This window comes from Triticum urartu, chromosome 3A, assembly GCF_056163025.1.
Source record: "Triticum urartu cultivar PI428250 chromosome 3A, HENAU_Tu73, whole genome shotgun sequence".
Taxonomy (NCBI): Eukaryota; Viridiplantae; Streptophyta; class Magnoliopsida; order Poales; family Poaceae; genus Triticum; species Triticum urartu.
Window position 1 is genome coordinate 678,275,855 of NC_141875.1, and position 27,986 is coordinate 678,303,840.

At 43.9% G+C, this 27,986-nt stretch overlaps 1 protein-coding gene and 1 long non-coding RNA gene across 2 annotated transcripts; one reads left to right on the forward strand and one right to left on the reverse strand.

The window, feature by feature from the left end:
- Nucleotides 1–1,186: 1,186 nt before the first annotated feature.
- Nucleotides 1,187–27,261, forward strand: LOC147981478 (uncharacterized). Its single transcript, XR_015598933.1, has 4 exons — nucleotides 1,187–1,292; nucleotides 1,686–1,750; nucleotides 22,999–23,047; nucleotides 26,882–27,261. It is a non-coding gene; the product is annotated as an uncharacterized LOC147981478 (long non-coding RNA).
- LOC147981479 (uncharacterized) lies at nucleotides 20,793–21,563 on the reverse strand. Its single transcript, XM_087545762.1, has one exon. The coding sequence runs from the start codon at nucleotides 21,561–21,563 to the stop codon at nucleotides 20,793–20,795; it is 771 nt and encodes a 256-aa protein (XP_087401888.1).
- Nucleotides 27,262–27,986: the final 725 nt, after the last annotated feature.

The window sequence follows — 27,986 nt, forward strand, 5'->3', positions numbered from 1 at the left end:
CTAGTCTTTTGAATTTGGGGAGAAATCTCTAAACTTTTATGCACTTGTAAACTTGATTAGAGCAATGCTACACACACACGGTCCATCGTAGTGGCGGTATCTTTTGATTTTTTTCTGAGAAGACGGCGGTATCTTTTGATGGGATAAAAATAAGGCGAGAGGCCCATCTCGCTGAAATTTTAGAGGGCTCCTATTTGGCAGCACGCTTCCTCCTCCTCCCACGCCCATTTTGGGCTAGCCCATGCACAGGGCAGGCTGCACCCTACTTTTTTCTATTTCATATTTTTGTCTTTTTGTCTTTTATTTTTTAAACGAATTTTTGCTTTCAAAAATATTATAAATTTCAAAACCAATGTGAATTTTAATTTTTTTTCAAAAAATCATAAAATGTTTGTGGATAAAAAATTATTGTGGATTAATAAAAATGTTCGTGATTTTGCAAAAAATGGTAGCATATTCAAAAAATATTCATAAGTTCGAAACAAATGTTCATGATTTTTCCGAAAATGTTCACAAAACTAAAAAAAGATTGTGAATTAAAAAAAAATTCATTGATTTCAAAAAAGTTCATTTCAAAAAATGTTTGTCCAACAAGAATGTTCATTAATTTCAAAACTCTTTTCCAAATTTTATGAATGTTCGTCAATTTTAAAATTTTCAAGAGTTTCGAAAACAATGTTCACGTTCCAAAAAATCTTGTTTTTGAATACGGAAATTTTTCACTATCAAAAACAATGTTTGCGAATTTGAAAAATGTTCACGACTTTAGAATATTTTTCTTGATTTGAAAATAAGTTCAAGAATTAGAAAACATGGTCGCAAAATGGAAAAGGAAAATTGGAAATGAAAGAAACATGAAAAAATGATAAGGAAAAAGTAATAACAAAAAAGAAAAAAGGAAAGAAATAACTAAAATGTAAAAATAAAGTAATTAACGAAAATGAAAAAACCCGAAAGCACGAAATAAAAAACCGGAAAAACTAGTTGGGCCGTCCCAAAATGTGTACGTGGTGGAGGAGATTTGTTTGCTTTTTAGGGGAGGAGATTAGTTAGAAAGATACTCGTAGAATGTCTGTAAAAAGCCCATTGGATTAGCCGAGCGGCCCATTAGCGCGGAACAGCCAGATTTTCCAAATTTGGCTCCAGAAACCCTTTATCGCCCCCGCCCACCGATTGCCTCGAGGAGTCCAGGTGCGCCGCCTCCCCCTCCTCCAAGAGGAACCCTTCCTCTCCCCGGCCGCGCGGCGCGGCTCGTGGTGTCTTCCGCCGGTCGATTCTCCCGCGGAGTTCAGGTGCGCCGCCTCCCCCTTCCCCTCCTCCGCCCCTCTCCCTCGTCTCCCCCCACCCCGCGCCGCCTTTTCTGCGGGAATTGTCCTTTTGTTGACGAGCACCGCTGTAGGGACGATAGTTTTTCAGACGGAATCTGCACGACAGATCAGATCATCCATTAGATTGTATAATCATTTCGCAAATCAGCACCGTTTTTTCAAGATAGGCGTCGTCCAGATTTCGTCCGTGCACTATCGACCGTTTGCAGAGGAGTTTCGTTTGTTGAACGGCAAAAGAAATCCCCCCATCGATGGCACCGCACATTCAACTGGCCAGTTCCCAAAAGCTCTTTGTTCAACAGGTAGGTTCCGTGTTTGACAGTAGTTCTCGACTCAATCCGTTTTGCTTTTGTGCAGAATCCCAGGTTTTTCAAGATACGTGGGCAGGGACAGGCCGGGAACATCAAGATTTTCAGACTCAGGTAAATCCAGCAGTCATTGCCACACCAAAGTTTTCCAGTGGTCAGTATTGGTGATATTGTTTCGTGATGATATTTATGTGCTATTGCGCCACTCTATGCACATTCCAGTGGTTAAGTCCAAGGCAAAGAAAACAAACCAGAATTGTCTTCGTTTATGTATACCACATACATTCCTAAATGTCGATACATCTTCACAGAACACAAGTAGAGGAGTGTAGCGCACTTAGGAACTGGTGTTTCTCTCCTTATTGCTATTTTGTTGCAAATATCACATATCATTCAGCGTATGTGTATAAGGGAAAAAGGCTGGTAAAAAGAAGTTCCAATAGACTTTCTTGGTATCATACATAAAGGGGTGGACAGAAGGGAGAGGCTTGGACTTTCTTGATTATGGTGGATTCAGTGCACATTTCACTAGAACACATCTGACTATAGGATAGCACAAAATCACAGTAAAGATAAACAAACTTGATAGCCATATGGTCCAATCCCATTTTGCAGTTCGCGCATCAAAGCTCATCTTTCTTTAAGTTGCCATCTCCACTGAACCTAGGCAAGCTGACAATATTTTTCCATATCAAATTCCCTAACCCCAATTTACTTTGCTCTCTTTTGCTAATTAAGCCTCAGGACTATTAGGTAAAGATGTAACTTAATTGGATGAACATATCATACAATCTACGGGTAATAAATAAGGGAATGGAGATTAAAAGAAGAATCATAGTCAAAATAATCTGCCTATTTTACATGATAGACATGTTTACGAACGTGGGATCAATTGTTTGCCCGTGCTTGCAGTATTCAATCGTAGTAGTAGGATTATGATGCTAAAAGTTCCTTCTATTATCCTCAGAGGCCACCCAACGCTTGAGTTGCAATTTTTTATTCTGCCTCTGCCAACCTTTTTTTTTTTGAGAACCCTCGGTTTGTGTCCATATTAAGATATAGAGGGGTTACAATTAGAAGGAGATATTCAAAGGTCTCAGATATAACCACGCCACAACCACAACTAAGGCTAAGTAATCATTCTCATTAGACTACCATTGTCTACCAACTTCCGTTGTCGGCATTGATCTTTGATTTGGTTAGTTACATTGCTGCTGACATGAATTTCTTCTTGAAATCACACTGATTTCTTTTCGGTCAAATATATCGCATGGTGCAGTGGCCATCCAATTGAAACCACCGCTAGTCATAATGGGGAGCCAGTAACTAGTTCTTTCCTATCAAATGGATTGCATGGTGTTGTGGCCACCAAGTTGAAACCACCCCTAACCACAGTGGGGAGCCACTATCTGGCTAGGCTCCATGAGGACTGTAACATGTCATGCCTTGTAGGAGGCAACATCAATTCATCACATGATACTGACGCACACCTTGCGAGAGGATAGACAACCGACTAGGAGGTGGTTGATAGTTTTCAGTGACCTTGTACACAAAGGGCACACATCTGGATGTGGAAGGGCGGGAGGCTGCAACACGCTAACCTCTCAAAGGTCCAACATCTATCTAGCAGTGCAGACCAAGCAAAAAAGCTTATATTTGGGCGCATCCCAAGGTTTCACACTAGCGCATACATGCAATACCGAAGCCCAGGGTACCTGGTAAGCAATACACCAGGCCTACTGGGGAATGGCGCAAGTTCAGTCGGCATTTCCCAATGTCGAACTTGATCCGCACTATCACACTCAACCATATTCACGCACAAGCCCGAAGCCCCCACGAACACCTCTAGAAAGTGTCGAAGGTAGGCATGGTCAACATGCATGGTCACACCTAACCACCACGGCATTGAGCATGTTGATGACTAGCATGAAAAGCATCAAAGATTGGTCCCCCTATTGTAGGACACAAGCATGCCAAATGAGGTCCCTCGGGCTACCATTGATGATGACCCGAGCTAATGGTGCACGAAAACAATGCAAATTGCTCCCTCCGCCTCAGACCAAACCGAATCAAAGTGCGCGAATTGTCGAGCTTAATGAGAACGGCATCAACTTCCTTTCTATGCATCATCTTGAGCATTTGCTAAACCAGGAAAAAGTTTCGGAATGCTATGACCCTTCGCAATTGCTCCCTTGTTTGCTGCGTCAACCTCAGGCAGGCGAGACACAAGCCGATTCTCCATCATCTTAACAATGAGCTTCGAGGAGTGAACTTGGCTAAATAGGATGGAAATCCCTTTCATTTGTCTCCAAATCTTTCTTTGGAAGCAGTGTCTAGAAAGCCTGAATGAGAAGGTGTAACAAGCTTCCACTGAGATGGTACAATTTTACCATAGCCACCAATAAATCAACTTTGACTGTTACTCAACGGGATTGGAAGAACACGGGAAAACACTCGTCCAAAGCCCAGAGTCATCTCCTTAGGCAAAGCATGGATCATGGCTCACACCTCCATAGAGAGAGGTAGCTTGAACTTGGACAGGTTTATCGCTAGATGCAACTCAGTAGATCAATGCAATTGGCGTGTTCCATGGGTTCGCCGAGGATGGACGAGAAAAGTGACGAAGCGAGAGCTTCCATCTCTTGCTACGACAAAGCCACGGCACCATCTAACCAAAGCTCGGAATGGAGTTCAGTTCGCGACGCTTGCTCACATGGATGTGGAAATAATTGCATGTTCGTGCCCCCTCCTTCATTCACAACAGGCGGAATCGCTACCACACTGTTGTTCCTTGAGGAGAGGCGAGGCCTAGAAAGTTGTGTTTGAGCTTAGGACGAAGCCACAACCTTTTCGGTTGAAAGCCGATGGAATTCTCTGAGACACCTTTGGTGGCTAGATCATTTCTTTATGGCTTATTTCTAGATCTTTTTGTGTTACCCTACATACATTCAGATGATTTGAAACCCTAGTTCATGATAAAAGATGCAACCCTTCTAATGTAAGTGTTGGCTATTTAGGTAAATTTGAATGACTGTTTGTTATGCGTATGCGTGACCGTGTCTTGAACTTTTGATATTTTAACCCGTATGGATCTAGCTATGCATTGTGTGTGTGTAATTTTTTTACTTTTGGTGAACATTTGGCACACGAATACATTCATTTTTGTAATTAATTAGTTGACAGACAAATATGCATGTATCTCAGAATATGAGCTCAGGTGTTGCATGTATCACGTGTTGAGGTTTACTTGGTTGCTAGTGCTCAAATGAGTTAGTATAGTGCTCTCAAATTGTTCTTTATGTGTACATTTGTTGTTATACCTAATCTTTGGTATTCCTCTTTTCATCAAGCAAGATCCAAAATGAAACTCAATGCTTGAATGCCAAATACAACACCTTCTCCATATGTTCCATATTAGAGGGTGTATCGTTTTTTTCTAAGACCAATGACACCTCCAGGGGGCACAATGTTCCTTGACGCTTTCGGTGCTGAGGGTTCTTTTACCTCGAGCCTCCACTCCGTGGAGGGGAGGTAGTCGAGGACCTGGCTGAGCGCCGTCGTCGGCGGATTGGATGACGCGTGTGCGGTCTGTTTTGGTCAGGGTCATGACAATACCTATGGAAACCTTGTTATGACTTCTCCTTCCTCTAAATGATAAGGTTTAATGGGCTTCTCGCGACGTTGGGGGCAGCGAACCACCCCCGTCATTGCGATTCAAACACTTGAGCGGACCACTCAATCACTAGGAGAGACGTGCGGTGTGTACAAAGGGTTGGGATGTAGTCAACGCGAGATGATGACTCGCGCTTACTAGGCATTCCTCATTGAAGACCAACAATTGCAATGATCTATCCCCATCACGATGAAATTTCCTCTTTTCATCAAGCAAGATCCAAAAGGAAACCCAATGCTTGAATGCCAAATACAACACCTTCTTCATATAGTTCATATTAGAGGGCATATCGTTTTTTTCTAAGACCAATGACACCACTAATTAGTCCTTGTGCTCACTCCCACATGCCTCAGGCCACACATGTTGTACCAAAATTAACAGTGGGCTATAGCATGTTGCATGGTCACCATCAATTAGCATGCGCTTTGTGCAGCAATTAGCGGGAATCGCTCGCATGCATGGCCACGAACAATCAACACCATGTAACAATTAACAGGGAAAGGTTAATGGCAAAGTAAATGAGGTGCTATTCAAAGAGTGGTGCCAACTATTGAAAGGGTGGTGCCAAGGCAGATCCCCTTTCACAGAGGCTCATGAAAGGGGATCTGCCTCCTGCCTTGGTGCTTCAGGTTCGGCCATAGCGGGCTTCTTCCTCTTCTTGGCAGCCATCCTGGGGTCGATGCCAGGACGCCCAAGGGCCTTGCGCTTCTCAGCCTCATTGTAGGCTTGCACACACCTATCAGCCAGGACCTTCATGCGCTCACGAGAACTCTGAGCTTCTGCATGTTTCTTTAGAAAGGCTTCCTTGAGCTCGTGCAGCATAATCTTGAAATTCTTCACGTCTTGCACGCTGAGCTTGGCCATATGCTTCTTGAACTGAGATTTCTCAAAGTCAATCTTTTGCTTCAGTTCAACAATGCGTTGGGCGATAGCTAACTCTGAAGCAATGGCGCCATGGAAGGCGACACTGAGGCCAATGGGTAGTTGGAGATCGTCGAAGCTGATGTTTGGCGTGTCAAACCATTCATCAATGAAGTTGTGGATGATTGTTACATCAAAGAGAGGCAGATCATTGAAGATTTCTGCTTCTTCTTTGCTCTTGATGAGTTTCTCAAGAGCGTCATCTGCAAGATCTTTATCACTTGACAGATCAATGGCATCATTGTGCAGAATGGCAGCAGCTGTTAGCTCTTGGCCGGTGCGTGGCAGAGGCATCTTGACCTTCTGGGGCTTAGAGATGCGTGATAAATCTTCGGACTGCACACTGTCTTCAGGAGGTGCAGTTGCCAGTGGCTTCGCCCGTGAGATTTTTGGTGAAGGGGCAGGCTTTGAAGCTTTAGGCTTCTTCAACTTCTTTGGCTTCGGCGCTGCAGGCGCTTCATCTGATTCAGCGTCAGCTGCAGGCTCATTCACTGCAGTCCCTTGAACCAAGATATGGGTGATGAGGCCTTCAAGGTTGTAGAAAGGACCGACGACATTGGGTTCTGCATCTCGTGTGCCATCAGCCCTTGGAGCTGAGGGACCAGGGTTGAAGTCTAGTCCCAATGTCTTCTTGTTTTGCTTCGCTGAGTTCTGGGCAAACTGGAAGTTGCGCTTGAATAGAATGTCGTCACGACACCATAGTAGTGACGATGGGTGTGCATCAGCAGGCTGTGGCCCACGGACCATGCAGGGATAGAAGCCTTGTTCAATGGCTTTATCTCTGGACCTGGGTTGAAGATTCTTGTATAGGATGTCGCCCCGCGGTCTCTTGATGGCACTTTTCTCAGCATATTCCTAGGTTACAAATCGGTATTTGAATCATTGTTCTGCCCAATATCTTCGAATCCATTGGATTCGGGTCTTGCGCTGATTGTAATCCTCTTCAGGATCTGTCTTGTACAGTTCTGAGAGGTCATCTGGCAGATCTCTAGATGTTTCTCCACGACGCTTTCTGCCACCCTTCCTTGCTGATTTCTCTGAAGCCATGAACTTTAAACTGAAAGGCTTCAACACGTTCAAAGGCTTCAAAGATTTTCGCTTGCTGGACAAACAAGAACTTGCTTCGGGAGAATTTATATGATGCTGTAAGAATTCTGCAAATGAATGCAGACTATGAGAACCAAGGGATTCTCCCACGGACATGTACCTGTGACAGCATTAAGGTGCGAGGGAAGGGGAAGAGGTCATATGCATTCTCAGAAGATTTTGAATATAAATCAGTTTAGAAGACATTGACCTCATCGTGCGAAGACATTCACTCATAGATAAGGAGTTGGTTCCAGATTTGTACGAATCCAGAGATCAGTACAAGTGAGGAATCTAACTACTTTGTGAAGCATAAGTGAATATACTAGGCATGTTATGAGATGCAGTATGAGAGAGATCTAACTTGTGTGAATAGAAACTGCTTGTGGTAGAAAGTGATAAAGCCATAGGATCAACGGTGCCGTAAAAAGGAAGTTTTATTTACCACACTAAGAACTGCTAGACGGAGTGGAAGATGAGGCCGAGCAGTTCGATCTTCCGTGCCCTAACTTGGCGACGGAGGACACCTACGGCGACGGCGGAGAGGACGATGTCCGCGGTCGGCGTGAAGACGGCGTCGGAGAGGTTGCGGCAGCGAAGCGCTTCGTTGTCGGCGTCGTCGAGGGCTAGCGGTGGCGCTAGGGTTCGTGCGAGAGTGGAAGAAGAGATAATGACCGCCGTGAAGTGTGTATTTATAGGTACAGGGGCGACACCGCGTTATTACACAGGTGCCCCTGGTGATTCGCATCTGAGGAACACGTGGCCATCATGCAGAATTTTGGGGTTTGTTCCACGTCCCACGCACGCCTGGATTGTCGGGTGGTCGTTCCTACTTCTCCGGGTTTCATGTGGAGGAATGAGCATTGAAAGTGGACTTAAGGTTTGTCTTTGTATCTTCTGCTGACAAGGACGCAGAGAAGACATTCGACAGTTTCAATAGAATGCATATGATTTGGAGAGATAGAGTTTGAGATAGATAGCATAGAGAGGTTAGGATCCGATCACATTCACTTAGTTCAAAAGATTCAACAAGAAGACATAGCTATAAGTGAATGCTGTAGAGCACAGAACACTAGTATATTTATATATATATTCAAAAGATTCAACATAGTGAAGATAATCATGAAGACATGTTGAGATTGAAGCCAAACCAAATGTGAAGACATAGCAAGGTAACGCCATGAGTGAAACACTTCAAAATAGAACATTTGGTGGTGGCGTTACCCACCGTATAGGAAGTATTAGACCCAGACACGGCGCACAATTATCGTGGCGCTCCGAAGTCAAATTCCACATTAATGTATTCACACTTAGAATGTATGTCTTCATTGATTGAAGATATACTTTACTTCGTGTGTTGCACATCTAAGTCATCAATATGCATAAGGGTTAGGATGTGTGCTTAATCACAGGACATTTGAGGATTCCAGGATATTTAGCTCACACCGTAACTTGCAAAATCTCTTCTCATCCAAGGGCTTGGTGAAGATATCTGCCAATTGCTCTTCAGTGTTGATGTGTATGATATCAATATCTTCCTTCACAACATGATCTCTGAGAAAGTGATGACGAATTTCAATGTGCTTTGTCTTCGAGTGTTGAACTGGGTTGTTGGCAATCTTGATGGCGCTTTCGTTATCGCAGTAGAGTGGCACTTGCTTCAGATGAATGCCATAGTCTTTGAGCGTTTGCTTCATCCACAAAAGCTGAGCGCAGCAAGATCCAGCAGCAATGTATTCAGATTCAGCAGTGGAGAGAGATACACAGTTCTGCATTTTGAAGACCAACATACAAGTGATCGTCCCAGAAAGTGACATGTGCCTGATGTAGACTTGCGATCAACTTTGTCACCAGCATAATCAGCATCCGAGAATCCAACCAGATCAAACTCTGAGCCCTTTGGATACCATAATCCTAGAGTTGGGGTGTGAGCCAAATATCAAATAATTCGCTTCATAGCTAAGTGATGCGACTCCTTTGGTGCCGCTTGAAATCGAGCACACATACAAACACTAAGCATAATATCTGGCCTAGATGCACATAGATAAAGTAAAGAACCAATCATGGAGCGGTATACCTTTTGATCAAACTCTTTACCATTGTCGTCAGGACCCAGATGATGCTTGGCTGGCATTGGCGTCGTGAAGCTTTTGTAGTCTTGCATACCGAACTTCTTGAGGCAATCTTTGAGATACTTCTCTTGAGATATGAAGATGCCGTTGCGTTGCTGTCGTATTTGAAGACCGAGAAAGAACTTCAGCTCTCCCATCATAGACATTTGATATTGCTCTTGCATCATATATCCAAACTCTTCACTGTACTTCTGATTGGTGCAGCCGAAGATAATGTCATCCACATATATTTGGCACACAAACAGTTCACCATCATATGTCTTCGTGAAGAGAGTGGGGTCGAGAGAACCAGGTATGAAGCCTTTGCTCTTTAGGAAGTATTTGAGTGTGTCAAACCAGGCCCGAGGGGCTTGTTGAGGCCATACAGTGCCTTGTTGAGCTTGTATACCATGTCAGGATGTTTTGGATCTTCAAAGCCAGGAGGTTGTGCAACATACACTTCTTCTTCAATCTTGCCATTGAGGAAGGCGCTCTTCACATCCATTTGATAAATAAGTATGTTGTGATGATTTGCATAGGCCAGCAGTATGTGTATGGCTTCAAGTCTAGCCACAGGAGCAAATGTTTCATCGAAGTCAATGCCTTCCACTTGAGTATATCCTTGAGCAACGAGACAAGCTTTGTTTCTGACAACTTGACCATGCTCATCTTGCTTGTTGCGGTATATCCATTTGGTGCCTATTATGTTGTGCTTCCGAGGATCGGGACGCTTGACCAGTTCCCATACATTATTCAGCTCAAACTATTGAAGCTCGTCTTGCATAGCTTGAATCCATTCAGGTTCCATGAAGGCTTCTTCAACTTTCTTGGGTTCTGTTATTGAGACGAATGCGAAGTGCCCACAGAAATTTGATAGCTGAGTTGCCCTTGAATGAGTGAGTGGACCGGGTGCATTGATGCTATCAATTATTCTTTCAATCTGCACTTCATTGGCAACGCGAGGATGTACAGGGTGAAGATTTTGCTCTTGCTGATCATTGTCATTGTTAGAAGGAATGTCTTCAGGCTGAGCATTGTCTTCATGTTGATCAGGTGCTGAGATGATAAGTTCTTCTTCAGGATGAGCTTCAGAAGGTATAATTTCTCCAGTTCCCATTAGCTTGATTGATTCACTGGATGGAACTTCATCTAGCACATTTGGCAGTTGCTCTCTTTGTGAACCGTTGGTCTCATCGAACCGCACATCCACTGTTTCAACCACTTTGTAATGAAAGAGATTGAAGACTCTGTAGGAGTGCGAATCCTTTCCATATCCAAGCATAAAACCCTCATGTGCTTTTGGTGCAAACTTTGAGGTGTGATGTGGGTCCTTGATCCAGCACCTGGCGCCAAATACTCTGAAGTAACTGACATTTGGCTTCTTGCCAGTAAGGAGCTCATAAGATGTCTTGTTCAGAAGCTTGTGAAGATAAACACGATTGATTGTATGGCATGCAGTATCAATGGCTTCAGGCCAGAATTTTCTTGGAGTCTTGTATTCATCTAGCATCGTTCTGGCCATCTCAATGAGTGTTCTGTTCTTGCATTCGACGATCCCATTCTGCTGTGGCGTGTACGGGGCTGTGAATTCATGTGTGATGCCCAAGGTATCAAGATATGTATCAAGGCCAGTGTTCTTGAATTCAGTGCCATTGTCACTTCTGATATGCTTTATCTTGGCGCCATAGTTGTTCATTGCTCGATTGGCGAAGCGTCTGAAGACATCCTACACTTCAGTCTTGTAAAGGATTATGTGCACCCAAGTATATTTAGAATAATCATCAACAATGACAAAGTCATAGAGACAAGCAGTAGTAGTAAGAGTTGAGTAATGAGTGGGACCGAAAAGATCCATGTGAAGCAGTTCGAAGGGTCGAGTAGTGGTCATGATTGTCTTCGAGGGATGTTTGGCCCTCGTCATCTTTCCTGCCTCACAGGCACCGCATAAGTGATCTTTCTTGAACTTGACGCCCTCGATGCCTATGACATGCTTCTTCTTTGCCAGGGTGTGGAGGTTCCTCATGCCAGCATGCCCAAGCCTCCGATGCCAGAGCCAGCATTCTGAAGCTTTTGCTAGAAGACATACGGCAAGCTGTGGTCCTGCTGAGAAATCTACCACGTACAAATCATCTTTTCGATACCCTTCAAATACTAGAGACTTGTCAGATTCCATTAGAACAAGGCAACGATATTTTCCAAATATTACGATCATGTTTAAATCGCAAAGCATTGAGACAGACATTAAGTTGAAGCCAAGGGATTCAACAAGCATGACTTTATCCATGTGTTAATCCCTTGAGATTGCAACTCTACCTAGACCCAATACCTTACTTTTACTAGTGTCAGCAAATGTGATGTGGCTCTTGTCAGATGGACGTAAGGTTGAGTCCATAAGAAGGCTTCTTTTGCCAGTCATGTGATTTGTACACCCACTATCAATAATCCATTCTGAAGACGCTGGTGTCGTACCCTACAGTGCAGTTAGGAGGATAGGCTTCACGAAGAGCATTGTGAAGCAAAAACATTTGACGAACCAGTGGGTTATGAAAGCTTAGATCCAGATTAGGACTAATAGGGAGAGTAGCAAGCGATTCAGGAACGAAGTACATAGTAAGACCATTCGGGCATTTGATCTTGCGCCCTACAAGATGTTTAAGGTCCCCAGCAATAGCGTCAGACGATTCTGGTTTTCTGCTGGAGACCTTTCCCTGCAAAAGAGAGTTAAGCTTTCTTAGCCACCCACATCTTCAAGGGTGGCTTAGAAGCAATAAGTCTAAGTGCAGCATCTGAGAACTTTGGCTTTGGAGCCCTAGCAAACAGTCTTGCAGGCGGACAATAGTACTCATAAGAATAAGCAGAATAGTTCTTGGTCTTATATTCATATGCCTGAGTATGGTTTCCCTGCAAAACATTTGCGTTAGTGCGACTCAGGTGAGTCCTCTGTCTGTATGAAGCCTTTGGACTGTATGAAGCCTTTGGTCTGAGGTTTGTCTTCTTCACGTGAGGTGTCATGATGACATTCACAGGAAGATTCTCCAGACACCTTTTCAGAACCCAGATCTTCTTCATAGGCGGTCCATTCCTGCAGTTAGTACCAATGTACCTGGCAAACACTTCACCATTCTGATTCTTAAACAGTTTATAGTTTGCATCAAGGGATTCATCAATGATAATGGGGTTAGCACAAGTGAAGCCACATAGATTGGATGGATCTGCTGAAGGTTCCTTTGCAGCAACCCATGTGGTTTTGGGGTACTGCTCAGGTTTCCAGTAAGAACCATCAACATTCATTTTCCTTACGAACCCAACACCCTCTTTCCTCGGGTTTCGGTTCAGAATCTGCTTTTTGAGGACATCACATAGTGTCTGATGCCCTTTAAGACTTTTGTACATCCCTGTTTCAAGCAATGTCTTCAACCTAGCATTCTCATCAGCAATAGCAGTGGTATCCTCAGCAGAGGGGTTAGTTACCACATCAACAGTTGAAGATATTGCAACAGTAGTAGCAGTAGAACATTCAGCAACAGAAGTAGCATTATCACGCTCAATGCATTTAAGACATGGTGGTTCAAATCCTTCCTGAGCGGAACTGATCTGTTTGGCGCGAAGTGACTCGTTTTCCTTTTGAAGATCTTCATGAGCCGCTCTCAATTTCTCAAGATATTGCTTCCTTTGAAGATAATCATAGGAAAGCTTTTCATGAGTTGTTGAGAGAGTTTCATGACGACTTTCAAGTTCCTCATACTTAACGTGAAGATTTTTTATGTCTTCAATTAAGGATTCAGATCGAGTCATTTCAGCACCTAACAGATCGTCGCTTCTGTCTAACAGTTTTTGAATATGTTCCATAGCTTTCTGTTGTTCAGTTGCAATTTTAGCAAGTGTTTTGTAGCTGGGTTTTGAACCACAATCAGAGTCATCGTCACTAGATGTTTGATAGTGAGTAGTGCGTGTGTTTACCTTGGCACCACGTGCCATGAAGCAGTAGGTAGAAGCGGAGTAGTCCTTGCCATTTGCATCGGTGTCGGTGATGAAGTCATTGTCTTCAGTGTTGAAGATGGACTTGGCAACGTATGCTGTAGCCAGACTTGCGACGCCTGAATCGGACTCCTCCTCAGACTCCACCTCCGCCTCCTCAGAAGCGGACTCCTCCTCTGAATCCATTTCCTTGCCAACAAACGCACGTGCCTTGCCAGATGAGCTCTTCTTGTGTGATGAAGACTTTGAGGAAGACTTGGAAGAAGACTTTGAGTATTTCTTCTTCTTCTTGTCGTCAGAGTCATATTCCTTGCTCTTCTTCTTCTTCTTCTTCTTTTTGTTCTCATTGTCCCACTGTGGACACTCAGAGATGAAGTGGCCAGGTTTCTTGCACTTGTGACATGTTTTCTTCTTGTAGTCGTGAGCAGAAACTTCATCATTCCTTGAGCTTGATCGGGAAGACTTTCTGAAACCTTTCTTCTTGGTGAATTTTTGGAACTTCTTCACAAGCATAGCAAGTTCCCTTCCAATGTCTTCAGGATCATCCGAACTGCTGTCAGATTCTTCTTCAGATGAGGAGACAGCTTTTGCCTTCAAGGCATGAGTTCGCCCATAGTTTGGACCGTAGATATCTCTTTTCTCAGAAAGCTGAAACTCATGTGTGTTGAGCCTCTCAAGTATGTCAGACAGATCGAGTGTCTTGAAATCAGGACGTTCTTGAATCATCAGGGCTAGGGTGTCAAACGAACTATCAAGTGATCTCAGTAGTGTCTTGACGACTTCATGTTTGGTGATCTCAGTAGCGCCGAGGGTTTAAAGCTCATTGGTGATGTCAGTGAGTCGGTCAAATGTGAGCTAGACATTCTCATTGTCATTTCGCTTGAAGCGGTTGAAGAGGTTGCGAAGGACACTGATTCTCTGATCTCTCTGGGTTGAGACGCCTTCATTGACCTTGGAGAGACAGTCCCAGACCAGCTTAGATGTTTCCAAAGCACTCACACGGCCATACTGTCCTTTGGTCAGATGACCACAGATGATATTCTTAGCAGTAGAGTCCAGTTGAACGAACTTCTTGACATCAGCAGCAGTGACACCTTCTCCAGCCTTGGGAACGCCGTTCTTGACGACATACCATAGGTCGACGTCAATGGCTTCAAGATGCATGCACATCTTATTCTTCCAGTAGGGATATTCAGTTCCATCGAAGACGGGGCACGCAGCGGAGACTTTAATTATCCCTGCAGTCAACATAGTTAAAACTCCTGGTGGTTAAACCGAATCACACAGAACAAGGGAGCACCTTGCTCTGATACCAATTGAAAGTGCGTTATATCGACTAGAGGGGGGTAATAGGGGATTTTTATGAAAGTCTTCAAAACATGGAAGTTATGAAGACAAACGATAGAAATAAACATATTACCCTGCAGCGGAAGGTACACTACACTAGGCAAGCCATAGTCAAGTATTCAATAGAGTGAAAGCACAATGACTAATAGCAGGAATGTAGTAAGGATCAGGTAGGAAGATATTGTGAAGCCACACAGAACACGCAGTCACTCAGTGAAGACAAAAGATAGTGCGAACATACAATGACTTCACAAGGAGTAACAGTAAGTAAAGGGAAGGGAAGATGAAACTAGTGACTCGCTGAAGACAATGATTTGTTGGACCAGTTCCAGTTGCTGTGACAACTGTACGTCTGGTTAGGGCGGCTAGGTATTTAAACCTTAGGACACACAGTACCGGACACTTAGTCCTGAACACGCAGCTCAGGACACCCAGTCCTCACCGTATTCCCCTTGAGCTAAAAACACAGACCTCGCCCAATCACTCTGGTAAGTCTTCAAGGTAGACTCCCAAACCTTCACAGACTTCGTTCACCGGCAATCCACAATGTCTCTTGGATGCTCAGAACGCGACGCCTAACCGGCTGGAGGATGCACAGTCGTCAAGTGTAATAAGTCTTCAGATCACACAGACAAGAAGACTTAAGTGATGCCTAATTCTCTTTGGCTCTGGGTGGTTAGGGCTTTATCCTTGCAAGGAATTCTCTCTCAAAGGCTTCGAGGTGGGTTGCTCTCAAACGACAAAAGCCGTACTCTGAATCTGAGCAGCCAACCGTTTATGGTTGTAGGGGGTGGGCTATTTATAGCCACTTGGCAACCCGACCTGATTTGTCTGAAATGACCCTGGGTCACTAAGGAACTGACACGTGTTTCAACGGTCAGATTTCAAACTCACACGGCAACTTTACTTGGGCTTCAAGCAAAGCTGACTTGCCCGACTCTGGACAAGATTCGCTCTCAAAGTCTTCACTCGAAGACATAGGTTTTGTTTAAGCATCACTTCAGTCATTCTGACTGGTTCTCTTGGACCCCACTTAATAGTACGGTGGTTCCTATGATTCAACACATAAGAAAGAGAACTACGAAAGATCTAAGTCTTCGAGCTCCATAGGCTTCATGTGGTGTCTTCACTTGTCATAGTCTTCAATGTGAATATCTTCATATACCACCTTTGGCTTTAATGTCTTCATACATTTTTAGGGGTCATCTCTGGTAGGAAAACCGAATCAATGAGGGACTTCTACCTGTGTTATCCTGCAATTCTCACAAACACATTAGTCCCTCAACTAGGTTTGTCGTCAATACTCCAAAACCAACTAGGGGTGGCACTAGATGCACTTACAGGGAATATGGTGAGGACTGGGTGTCCTGAGCTGCGTGTTCAGGACTGGGTGTCTGGGATTGTGTGTCCTAAGGTTTAAATACCTAGCCGCCCTAACCAGACGTACAGTTGTCACAGCAACTGGAACTGGTCCAACAAATCATTGTCTTCAGCGAGTCACTAGTTTCATCTTCCCTTCCCTTTACTTACTGTTACTCCTTGTGAAGTCATTGTATATTCGCAGTATCTTTTGTCTTCACTGAGTGACTATGTGTTCTGTGTGGCTTCACAATATCTTCCTACCTGATCCTTACTACATTGCTGCTATTAGTCATTGTGCTTTCACTCTATTGAATACTTGACTATGGCTTGCCTAGTGTAGTCTACCTTCCGCTGCAGGGTAATAGGTTTATTTCTATCGTTTGTCTTCATAACTTCCATGTTTTGAAGACTTTCATAAAAATCGCCTATTCACCCCCCCTCTAGTCAATATAACGCACTTTCAATAAGTGCACCAGAGTCACTAGAATGAAGTGGGGAAGCTCAAGGGGGAGGGGGCAACTCATGCTTTCAAGGAGACGGGTTAGTAAGGAGGGCCCTTGGGAGGATGGAGGTGCTAAAAAATTGTGGATGAAGATGGCCACTTGCGTTTGCAAGGTGGCTTTAGAGGAGTTTGGGGTGACCAGGGGAAGTAGAAGCGAAGCTAAAGATACCTAGTGGTAGAACGATTGTGTCTAGAAGGCTATTAAGGAGAAGAAAGATTGTTTCAGACCCCTACATGTGGAAAGTAGTGCAGACAACATAGAGAGGTACAAGGTGGCAAACAAGGCCGCAAAGCGAGCTGTTAGTGAAGCAATGGGTATTAAGGAGAAGAAGTCGGGTGTTCGAGGACCTCTACTAGCGTTTAAACACAAAGGAAGGCAAAAGGGGCATCTATAAGATGGCCAACATCCAAGATAGGAATTTGAGGGATATAACCAAGTCAAATGCATCAAGGACGGAGAAGATGGACTTCTAGTGAAGGTGATGATCAAGCACAAATGGCAAGAGTACTTTGATAAGTTGTTCAATGGAGAGAATGATAGCTCTACCGTTGAGCTGGACAAAGTAAGGTGAAAGGGACATCTATAAGATGGCCAAGATCCAAGAGAGGAAGACAAGGGGATATAGCCAAGTCAAATGCATTAAGGACGGAAAAGGTCGACTTCTGGTGAAGGTGATGATCAAGCACAAATGGAGAGAGTACTTCGATAAGTTGTTCAATGGAGGGAATGATAGGTCTACTATTGAGTTGGACTACTCCTTTAATGGTACTAATAGGTCGGGAAGGCTTTAAAAAGGATGAAAGGTGGCAAGGCGATGGACCCTGATTGTATCTCCATTGAGTTATGGAGAGGCCTCAGAGCCATACTATAGTATGGCGTATGGCTAGTGAAGCTTTTCGACCTCATTTTTTGGCAACAAGTTGTTAGAAGAATGGAGACATAATATATTAGTACCAATGTTCAAGAACAAGTGGGTGTACAAAGTTGTACTAATTACCATGGAATGAAACTATTGAGCCATATAATGAATCTATGGGAGAGAGTCACTGAGCACTATTTAAGAAGAAAGACAAGCGTGACCGAAAATCAGTCTGGTTTCATGCCTGGGAGGTTGACAATGGAGGCCATTTTCCTGGTATGACAACTTATGGAGAGATATAGGAAGCAAAGGACCTGTATATGGTGTTCATTGACTTGGAGAAGGCCCACCATATACCGTGGAATGTCATGTGGTGGGCCTTGGAGAAACAAAAATGCCAACAAAGTACATTACCCTCATCAAGGACGTGTATGATAATGTTGTGACAACTGTTCGAACAAGTGATGAAGTGATGACTTTACTATCAAAATAAGACTCCACCAAGGGTTGGCTTTGAGCCCTTATCATTTTACTTTGATGATGGATGAGGTCACATGAGATATATAAGGAGATATCCTATGCTGTATGCTCTTTGTTTATGATGTGGTGCTAGTCATTGATACTCGGGCGGGGTTAATAAAAAGTTAGAGCTGTGGAGACAAACTTTGAAATCGAAAGGTTTTAGGCATAGTATAACTAGGTTTCAGTACTACTAGGTGTTGGCCTAGTCTCGACGCCGAGTACTTTCCGGCGACGATGATACGACCGACGACGAATAACGACGATGAACGAAGCTTGCTGATGAACTCGACGAAGTGCTTTACGTCGAGACACCCCACCATAGCAAACTCGCCACCAAATATGCACGTACAAACTAGCACCCTTGATCCCTTGTCAAGGCACGTACCAGTGCTAGTTGGTATAATAGCCAAAGCTAGCTAGCTATCGATCAGCTTGATCGATTCTAGCCGGCAACACAAACATACACACTTTGATAGCCAAAGGCTCGTCTCGATCCTTGTTTACTTTATTGATCAACTCACGGTCCGGTGTCTACAAGGGGTACGTGGATATATATACTACTCAGGGTAGCCAACTAGTACTAATCCTATTCCACGTCTAACACTAATCCTACACCGACACGATGCATATACACGTATACGTACAAGACGCGGACACGGACGTTGGGTTTAATTCCAACAATCATCCCCTAAACACGATGTCATCACGTCACTGCATTGACGCCTATCCTTCTTCGTATCTTCAAGAACTTCTCTCGATCCAAAGCCTTGGTTAGGATGTCCGCCAGCTGATCATCAGTGTGATTGTAGTTGACTTCCGTCTTCCCTTCTTCCATGTCGTCCTTCATGTAGTGATACATCGTATCAATGTGTTTGCTCCTATCATGCCGCACTGAATCCTCGCGTAGAAAAGTCGTAGACTCACTGTCAACATTGAGCACCACTGGATCCAAATCTCGATCCATGAGATCACCGTGTAGTCTCCCTAACCACACACCTTGACACTCTGCTTCACTTGAAGTTGATGTCACCACTTTATGTTTTCGTGATAGCCAGCTTACTATGCCTTCACCAAGGAAATATGCCACGTCCGAGGTACTCTTAGGGTCATCAACAATCCCTTCCTTGAAACTACCACTATAGCCGAGTAGTTTCACCAGCTCCTTCTTGCTCAGCTCAAGACGAGGTTTCATTGAAGCGACAATGTGATTGCAACTTTCATGCCACGGCTTTCAAGTACCTTCCTTGTGTATGCCTCCTGGCATAGTGTGATCCCCTACGGTTTTTGATTTACCTCGATCCCGAGGTTGCAACTCAATAAACCTAGATCATCCATCTTGAAAAGCTCCTTCATTTGTAGCTTGAACGTTGCAATCACCTCTTCATCTGCTCCAGTTATCAATACGTCGTCGACGTAGATGCCAACTAGTAGACGATCCCTTCACCTCTCTTGTACATCGCATGCTCTAGTGAGGCTTTCTCAAATCCAAGAGAAATCATCGTCTGATCAAGTTTGATGTTCCACGTCCGAGAGCCTTGCCGTAGCCCGTACAAGACTTTGTGTAGCTTCAGTACCTTGTGTTCCTCTCCCTCTTTGATGAATCCCGGTGACTGATTTACATACACATCTCCTTGTAACTCGCCATTCAAAAACACAGATTTACATCCATGTGATGTATCTTCCATGATTCCTGAAGCGCAAGAGTGATGAGTAATTCCACCGACTCCATCTTTGCAACGAGAACGAACACTTCTTCAAAGTCCACACTTTCCTCTTGCACGTACTCTTTGGCCACTAGCCTTGCTTTGTGCTTCACGGACCCTTCGACATCTCTCTTGATCGTAAATTCCCACTTGAGATCCATGGCTTTTTCAATGTTGGGAAAATCCACAAGCTCCCATGCATTGTTATCGTGGATCGACCTCAACTCCTCTTCCATAGCCTGACGTCAATACTCCTTTGCATTTGCGTCTTTGAGTTCCGCCGGTTCCTTGACGCTTGCTAGACACAGTCGCCCACTCCGTTTCACCTTTTCTGAGTCTTTTGTCCAAAGAGCTTCCTCCGGACATATATCGATCACCGGGCGTAGACGATCGGTTGTAGGTAGACATGTCCTTGCTTCCTTCATGAGCACAGGCGTTACGTTTTCGTTCCCATCTCCACATGTGGACGCGGTCCCTCCTGGACCTCCACTGTACGAGCCACCATGCATTAGTAACTTGCCACACCTAGTTGGGCTTCCTCCGGCCGTGTAGGCCACTTGTGGAGCTTCTCCACTTGATGGGACAGGTCCATCACGTCTCGTTCCTTGCCCGCCTACTGGAGACGTACTCCTACCTGTACGTGGGCTGCAGCAATCTTCATGTCCATCGCTTGTTACTAGGTAGCATGGCACGGCTATTGCACACGTGCCCACTTTGGCATCAACATATTTCGCTTCGTGGTCTTCAGGCGCCACGTACGCCGAAGTGATGTTCGTGTCCGTAGCATCGACACAAATTTCAGAATTATGTCTCGCGTCAGTAGCCTCGACACGAGTTTTGGAACTATGATTTTGAGAGTGAACTTTTTCTTCACGGAGCTTGACAATTTCTTTAGCCGACGCTTGAAGAACTGGATCCTCCTCGTCCACGAGTTCACACATCAACATCATGTCACCTTCATCTCCTTTCTGGACCATGAGTGCCTTCTCCTTCGGGGGATTCTTGCACTCCGACTTGAAGTGTCCGAGCAGATTATAGTTGTGGCAGCGGATATTCCTTTCGTCGAACTTTTTCTTCCTTGGCTTCTTCGACTATTCGTCGGTGTCCTTTGCGGGACGGTACTTTCCGCCGCTAATGGATGCCTTGTCAAAATTATTCTCCTTGGAAACCATTGCCTCCCATTGAACACGCGTAAGCATCAGATACTCATCCTGCTTCGCATCGCCGTAAGTCAACTTCATCCGCTTATCATGGGCCTTGAAGCGACCAACCAAATCATCCAAAGTGAGAGTCTTGAGATCAACACATTGCTCGATCGCTGACACAATCGGCATGTAGCGCGGTGGTGCAGCACGTAGAAAACGCCGGACCATGGAGATGTCCTCTAGCTTCTCCCCGAGATCGCGAATCCCGTTTACCATCGAGGCAACCTTCGCTGTGAAGGCGTCCACCATCTCATCTTCTCCCATCCTCAGATTCTCGTAACTCTTCAGCAAAGTTTGCAAGTTCGCCTCGCGCACACGCGAGTGCCCTAGATGCAACATCTTGAGCGTGTCCCACGCCTCCTTCGCTGATGTCTTCGAGATAAGATGCTGTTGCACGTCCACCAGCATCACCGAGCAGATGGCCGTGATAGCCTGGTTATCCTTCCGATACAAGACACCACCCTTCAGGTACTCGTCACCGCCGGGGTCAACGGCTTCCCAGAGCTCATTGGCCTCGAGCGCACACTCCATCATGGTCGCCCACACCACGAAGTTCCCACGGTCGAATCGTGGATACTTCGATCTCACTGGAGTAGCAATTACTTTAGCCACATCGGAGTACTCCGCCAGCTGCTTGTTCTTCTCGTCGTCTGACATGATCTCTCATTACTAGAAGATCAACCTTGCTCTGATACCAATTTTTGGCCCAGTCCCGACACCGAGTACTTTCCGGCGACGATGATACGACCAGCGACGATGAACGAAGCTTGCTGACGAACTCGACGAAGTGCTTTACGTCGAGACACCGCACCGTAGCAAACTCGCCACCAAATATGCACGTACAAACTAGCACCCTTGATCCCTTGTCAAGGCACGTACTAGTGCTAGTTGGTATAATAGCCAAAGCTAGCTAGCTATCGATCAACTTGATCGATTCTAGCCGGCAGCACAAACATACACACTTTGATAGCCAAAGGCTCATCTCGAGCCTTGTTTACTTTATTGATCAACTCATGGTCCAGTGTCTACAAGGGGTACGTGGATATATATACTACTCAGCCTAGCCAACTAGTACTAATCCTATTCCACGTCTAACACTAATCCTACACGGACACGATACATACACACGTATACATACAGGACGCGGACACGAACGTTGGGTTTAATTCCAACAATAGGCATGAGGAGGAGCAGGAGGTTAGCCTTGATGGGCATGTGGTACCTCAGAAAGACCCGTTTCAATATTTGGTGTCAACGTTGTAGAAGGATGGTGATACCGACGAAGATGTGAGCCATCGAATCAAAGTTGGATGGATCAAGTGGCACCAAGCTTCTAGTGTCCTGTGTGACAAGAGAATGCCACAAAAGCTAAAAGGAAGATTCTGTAGGATGGCGATTTGACCTGCGATGTTTTATGGCGCCAAATGCTTGTATGTCCAACAGTTGTGTGTAGTAGAGATGAGCATGCTGAGATGGATATGTGGCCACACAAGAAAAGATCGGGTCCAACATCACCTGAGATGGTTGGGGCATATACAACACTGGCCTCCAGGAGTGCCAGTGCATCGCAGACAGTTAAAGTGTGTTGATAATGTCAAGAGAGGTTGGGGTAGACCGAACTTGACATGGGAGTAGTCCATGAACACAGATCTGAAGGACTGGAATATCACCAAAGAACTAGCCATGGACAGGCGTGCATGGAATTATTCATATTCTATACCTTACTTGGTTGATCTTACGTGTTTCAACTCTAACCTACCCCAACTTGCCTGCGGCTGAAAGACTTTGTTGTTGTTGATCTTATCCCTGCCTTTCTATTCATGTTTTACATTGTGGTCATCAATTCTGGTACTTGTTAATCCAAAAATAATTCAACCTAAGATTATCTCACTGACAACCTTGATTATTTATATTTAGATACAGCTTACCAGTTAGTAAATTCTCTAAGATGGAAATAATATAAACAAAGAAATGATTTTATGGTGTCAGAGTTTAGTATCAATTAATTATGTAACCAATATGATTTTATCATTCAACTAGTTAGATATTTATTCCCTTATACTGAAATTAACAGTGCATTTTATTGTGCCAGGAAAACAACAAATGCTGGCATACTGCTCGTTTGATTGAAGGGAACCAAGGTATTACTAATTCACTGAATATGAGTTCTTCCATTATGGGGATGCTAATGTGGATAAAAGTCATGTTCCTGATGATAGAATACTCAGTTTGGTGGATAACTTGTCTCCTATTTTATCTAGAAGAGCTAAGAAAAATCTTAAAAAGAAGAGTGTTGAGAAATTTTTTAATGTGGTGTCCCTTAGTGGCATAGTATCCCTAAGTAGGACCGGCAAAAACTACCCTTTGAGTGAGATTGTTTCAGGCCCTAGGACTCGCAACAGAACTAATAAACATCAATGATTGGTCTCATGGAATTGCAGCAGGGGTGGGAAAGAGAGGCATGTCTTCCTGTTTGAGATCTTCTTTCTGATGATAATGTTGACTTTGTGGAGCTCTAGGAAACTATGAAGGAGCATATTGACTCCTGTGTAGCGGAAATTTGATACTGGGGCTGTATGCTCTTGGTTTTGGTCCCCTCCATGGGCAAGTCTGGTGGGTTATTATGTGCCATCAAATCCCCTAGATTTGATATTCATGATAGTGATGTTGGTAGATTTTTTGGTGCGGGTTTTATTGACTGATAGAAAATCACTGCATAAATTGTACTTGGTGATTGTATATGGGGCTGCTCAGAATTGTGATTAAGAATCTTCCTTAGCTACTTTATCCGATTTGTGCGTAGTTCAATTCATTCCTTTGTTAATAGGTGGTGATTTTAATATTTTGCGTTTTCATAGTGATAAGAATAAAGTTGTGAACACATACAGATATATGGACATGTTTACTTCTGTTATTAAAATTCATAAATTAAGGGAGTTGCATATGGTTGGTGGGGCATATACTTGGTCTAATAACCAAGAGGAGCCTACTTTGGAGAAGTTGGATAGAGTTCTGATTAACGACAAATGGGAATTGACATTCCCACTAACAACATATGTCAGGAAGTTGCCTAGAGCTGTCTCAGAACATAATCCCTTGATTATGGACATTGAGGAGATTTGTGAACAAAGGAGTAAAGAATTTAGGTTTGAAACCTCTTGGCTCTCTCATCCTGAGTTTATGAGAAGAGTTGATCTTGCCTGGCAGACTCAGGTTTATGCCAAATATAACCTTGGAAGATTCCTGTTGAAACTGAAAAATGTGAAGGCCAGTCTCAAAGGTTGGGGGATTAATTTGAGAGGTGATATTGTCAAGAGCAAAAAGGAGTTGCTTGCTGAGCTTGCTAATCTGGAAAGTTTGGAGGAACCCGTGTTTGGGGTGGGGTGTTGTATGCTAGAAAAAGTTATGTGGAAGAGCAATTGTTGCATATATATGAGGAGGAAGAGAGATTATGGCATAAAAGATTTGGAGAAAGATGGTTGTTGCAAGGGGATGCTAATACAGAGTTTTTTTCCACAAAATTGCTAATGGCAGAGTTAGAAAGAAAATGCTCTACACTATGAAGAATGGGAATGAAGTACTGCAGCGACGGAACATATATATTTTAAAACAGGCTACTGAATATTATAAGGTCTTATTTGGACATGGAGAAGGAAACCCGATTAGCATGAGCAATGATACCTGGGATACGGGTGGTGTGCTTTCTGACTGACTGGGAGATGTTCGATAGAGTTTTCTGAAGATGAAAGGTTGCCATTGATAGTATGGCTGGTAAGTGGTAACAGGGCACCTGGACCTGATGGTGTTCCTATTGAGTTTTACCAAAAGTGTTGGCATATCATTAAAGATGATCTAATGGAGTTCATTGAGGATTTGTGCTCACATAAACTTGACTTGAACAGAATCAATTTTTGTGTGATTATTCTATTGCCAAAAAACTGGGGATGCTGAAACTATTCAAAAATTCAGGTTGATTTGTTTTTGCAAGTTCTGTTTAAAATATTTTCCAAAGCCTTGACCATAAGAGCTAAGCATTTATGAGCAAGTTAATAGCTACCTGCCAGTCTGCCTTTATCAGAAATAGGAACATTATGGAGGGTTTTTGGTTCTTCATGAGGTGTTCCACAAAACCAGGAGAAAGAAGTCACAAGAAGTTTTTCTGAAACTGGATTTCGAGAAGGCATGCGACAAAGTTAATTGGGCATATCTGAGGAGGAGATGTGTTGAGCTGAGAGGATTTAGTATAAAGCAGGTCAAGTGGATTGACCAGATCGTGCACGCGCACCGGGGGGGGGGGGGGGGGGGGGGGCATGTTGTGTGTTAAGATCAATAACTGCTGTGGGTCTTACTTTGGCAGTCATCGTGGGTTTAGCCAAAGAGATCCATTATCGCCTTATTTATTTAATTTGCCTGCGGATAGTTTGAACAGGATGATCAGCAAGGCTTAGTCAGCTGGGAAATCGACTGGGCTTGTACCACAACTTATCGATAAAGGATTGTCGATTTTGCAATACGCCGACGATAGTACTATTTTTTTGCAAGATTATGAAGAGGAAGCGTGTTAACATGAATCTCATATTGTATTTATTTGAAGCTATGTCTGGGCTCAAAATAAACTTCGACGAGAGTGAAATTATTATGATACTAGATGATAGTGAGAAAGTTCTGAAATTTGCTGATTTGTTTGCAGTTGGCCTATCAAGTACTTAGGAGTGCCTGTCTGTGGGTCCAGGCTGCATGTGAGCGGCTGGGGCCCTCTCATTGACAAGACGGTGAAGTGCCTGGATGGATGGATTGGCATGATTTTGTCCATTGGGGGCAGATTAATTCCGATTTACTCTACTCTTAGCAGTGTGCCCATCTTTCATGTGTCAATGTTTTTGTTGCATGACTCGATCCTAGAGGAAATGAATAAGATTATACGCCGGTATTGCTGGCAAGGGGGAGCCCTAAAAGAAAGTACCACTTGGTCAAATGGGCATTGGATTGCAGACCCAAGTGCAAAAGTGGCCTTGGGATTAAGAACTTGAAATTGTTTAATGTGGCCATATTTTATGTAAGTGGCGGTGGAAGCTGGAGTATGGAGATGGTCCGCGGCAACAGTTGGTTAGAGCAAAGTATAAAATTCATAATGGAATAATGCAGGTTGAGCACAAGCAGTCTGACTCCACGATGTGGTCTGATTTACTCAAGGTCAAGCATGTTTATTTGGCCGGGAGAAAGATGATGATTGGCAATGGGACCCAGACTGACTTCCGACGGGATTCCTGGTGTGGTAGCAGTCCTTGGAGTGCTATCTTTCCTGGCCTGTAAGATATTAGTTGTGACACGAATAAAACTGTAGTTGATCTTGCCGCATCACAATGCTCTTTGAGGTTTAGAAGGTGGTTGTCGCCTAACTTGGAACGATAGTGTAGTGAACTTAGGACATTCATGTATGGTATAGCCCTGCTGACTATCCCAATTGGAGATTTTCCAGATCTGGGATGTTCTCCGTCTAATCAGTTTACCAGCATTTATTCAGCGAGGTCCGGATAGGTCTTTTAATCCTTTATATGGAAAGCCAAGATCCCTCTGAAGATCAAAATTTGGCTCTGTTTAATCTGGCATAATGCCATTGCAACCAAAGATAACATGAAAAAAAGTAAGTGGTTGGAGACTTTTCCTGTAGTTTTGTGATGAGGTTGAATCCAAACATCATCTTTTCTTTGTGTGTTCGGCTGCCACTTATATGTGGAGCTCGATTTGAACTCAGTTGGCCTTCTTGATAGGCCTACTTGCTTCTTGCATTATTTTTTGTGGGCTGATGATAAAATCCATTTGGGAATTATAATATACATATAGTTGGTATCGCTGCTTTTTGTTGCGCCTTGTGGAGAACTTGTAACAAAGCTTGCTTTGATAAAAAAAATGGCTGTCGGCTCCTATTGAGTTGATCTATTTCATGTGTGTCTTTTTGCGTCATTGTTGGGCAGGTCTACAAAACGAGGCGGATAAACAGGTGCTGCTGGAGGGAGCTTCATCGATTCAGAATTCTGCTGTCAGGGTGCATGAAGAAACTCGCACATCGCCCCCTGGGATCTCTGAAAGGGAAGTGGTGGAGGATGATATTGAGGAGAATGAGGAAGGTGTTCGCCTTTGATCTCTACATCCTGGGCATGCCACTATTAAGAAGTTTGGCTGTCCGGTCTAGTGTCTTTTCCTGTAGTATGTAAGTTTGATGATGGGCAACCTGACATCCTGGGCATGTCTTTGTTATGAAAAACGACATCTGGTTCTTGATCTTGTGGTCTGGTCATTTTGGAGATTGACATCCTGGGCATGTCGTTGTTAATAAAGAAATTTGGTTGGCTGATCTAGTGTACTTCTTGTCTAGTCTGTCAGTTTGATGATGTGCAAACCTGGCTTCCTGGGCATGTCTTTGTTAAAGAATGTTTGGCTGGCTGCTCTGGTTTCTTAATCTTGTAAGTTGTCACTTGGAGATGTGTGTCTCTTGTACGATCTGGTGCTTTGTTTCTTGATTTCCTGTAAACTAAATGGTTTAATAAAACTCTTCTTCAGTTGTAATGGCGTGTTTACCTCTATATAAGGAGCTAATTAGTATGTCACATTTTGACGTGTGCCACCTCATCACCAGAAAGTAGTTAGAATCTTAGCTGGATTGTGCTCTAGTTGGCTCCTCATCTTAACCAGGTGCAGTATTCAGCTGTCTCTTGTCCTTGTGAATAGAGATCTTAATGAAGCATTATCCATATGTATATATATCATCAGCAGTTGATAACTCTAGCCTCCTTGTCTCCATCAAGAGGAGTCGGGAAATCAGAGCCAAGTATTAACTCCTTGCTTCCAGTGACTACCAATGCTTCCTCATCTCCTAAATTCAGTGATTCCATCTCTTAAAAAAATGACTGCATTCCTCCTTACTTGTCAGTGTCTTCATCAGAGCCCTTATCTACAGTAGCTCCTCAGTCGTCATATCTATCGGCGACCCCTCCATCAACAATGCAATCTAACATGTACTGGCAAGTCTTATTAATGAAAACTCTTAACCCGTTGAGGCATCGAGTAATCCTTTTCCAG

Coding starts and splice junctions, on each gene's coding strand:
- LOC147981479 (XM_087545762.1), bottom strand. CDS start 21,563: ATGTCAGACGACGAGAAGAACAAGCAGCTGGCGGAGTACTCCGATGTG.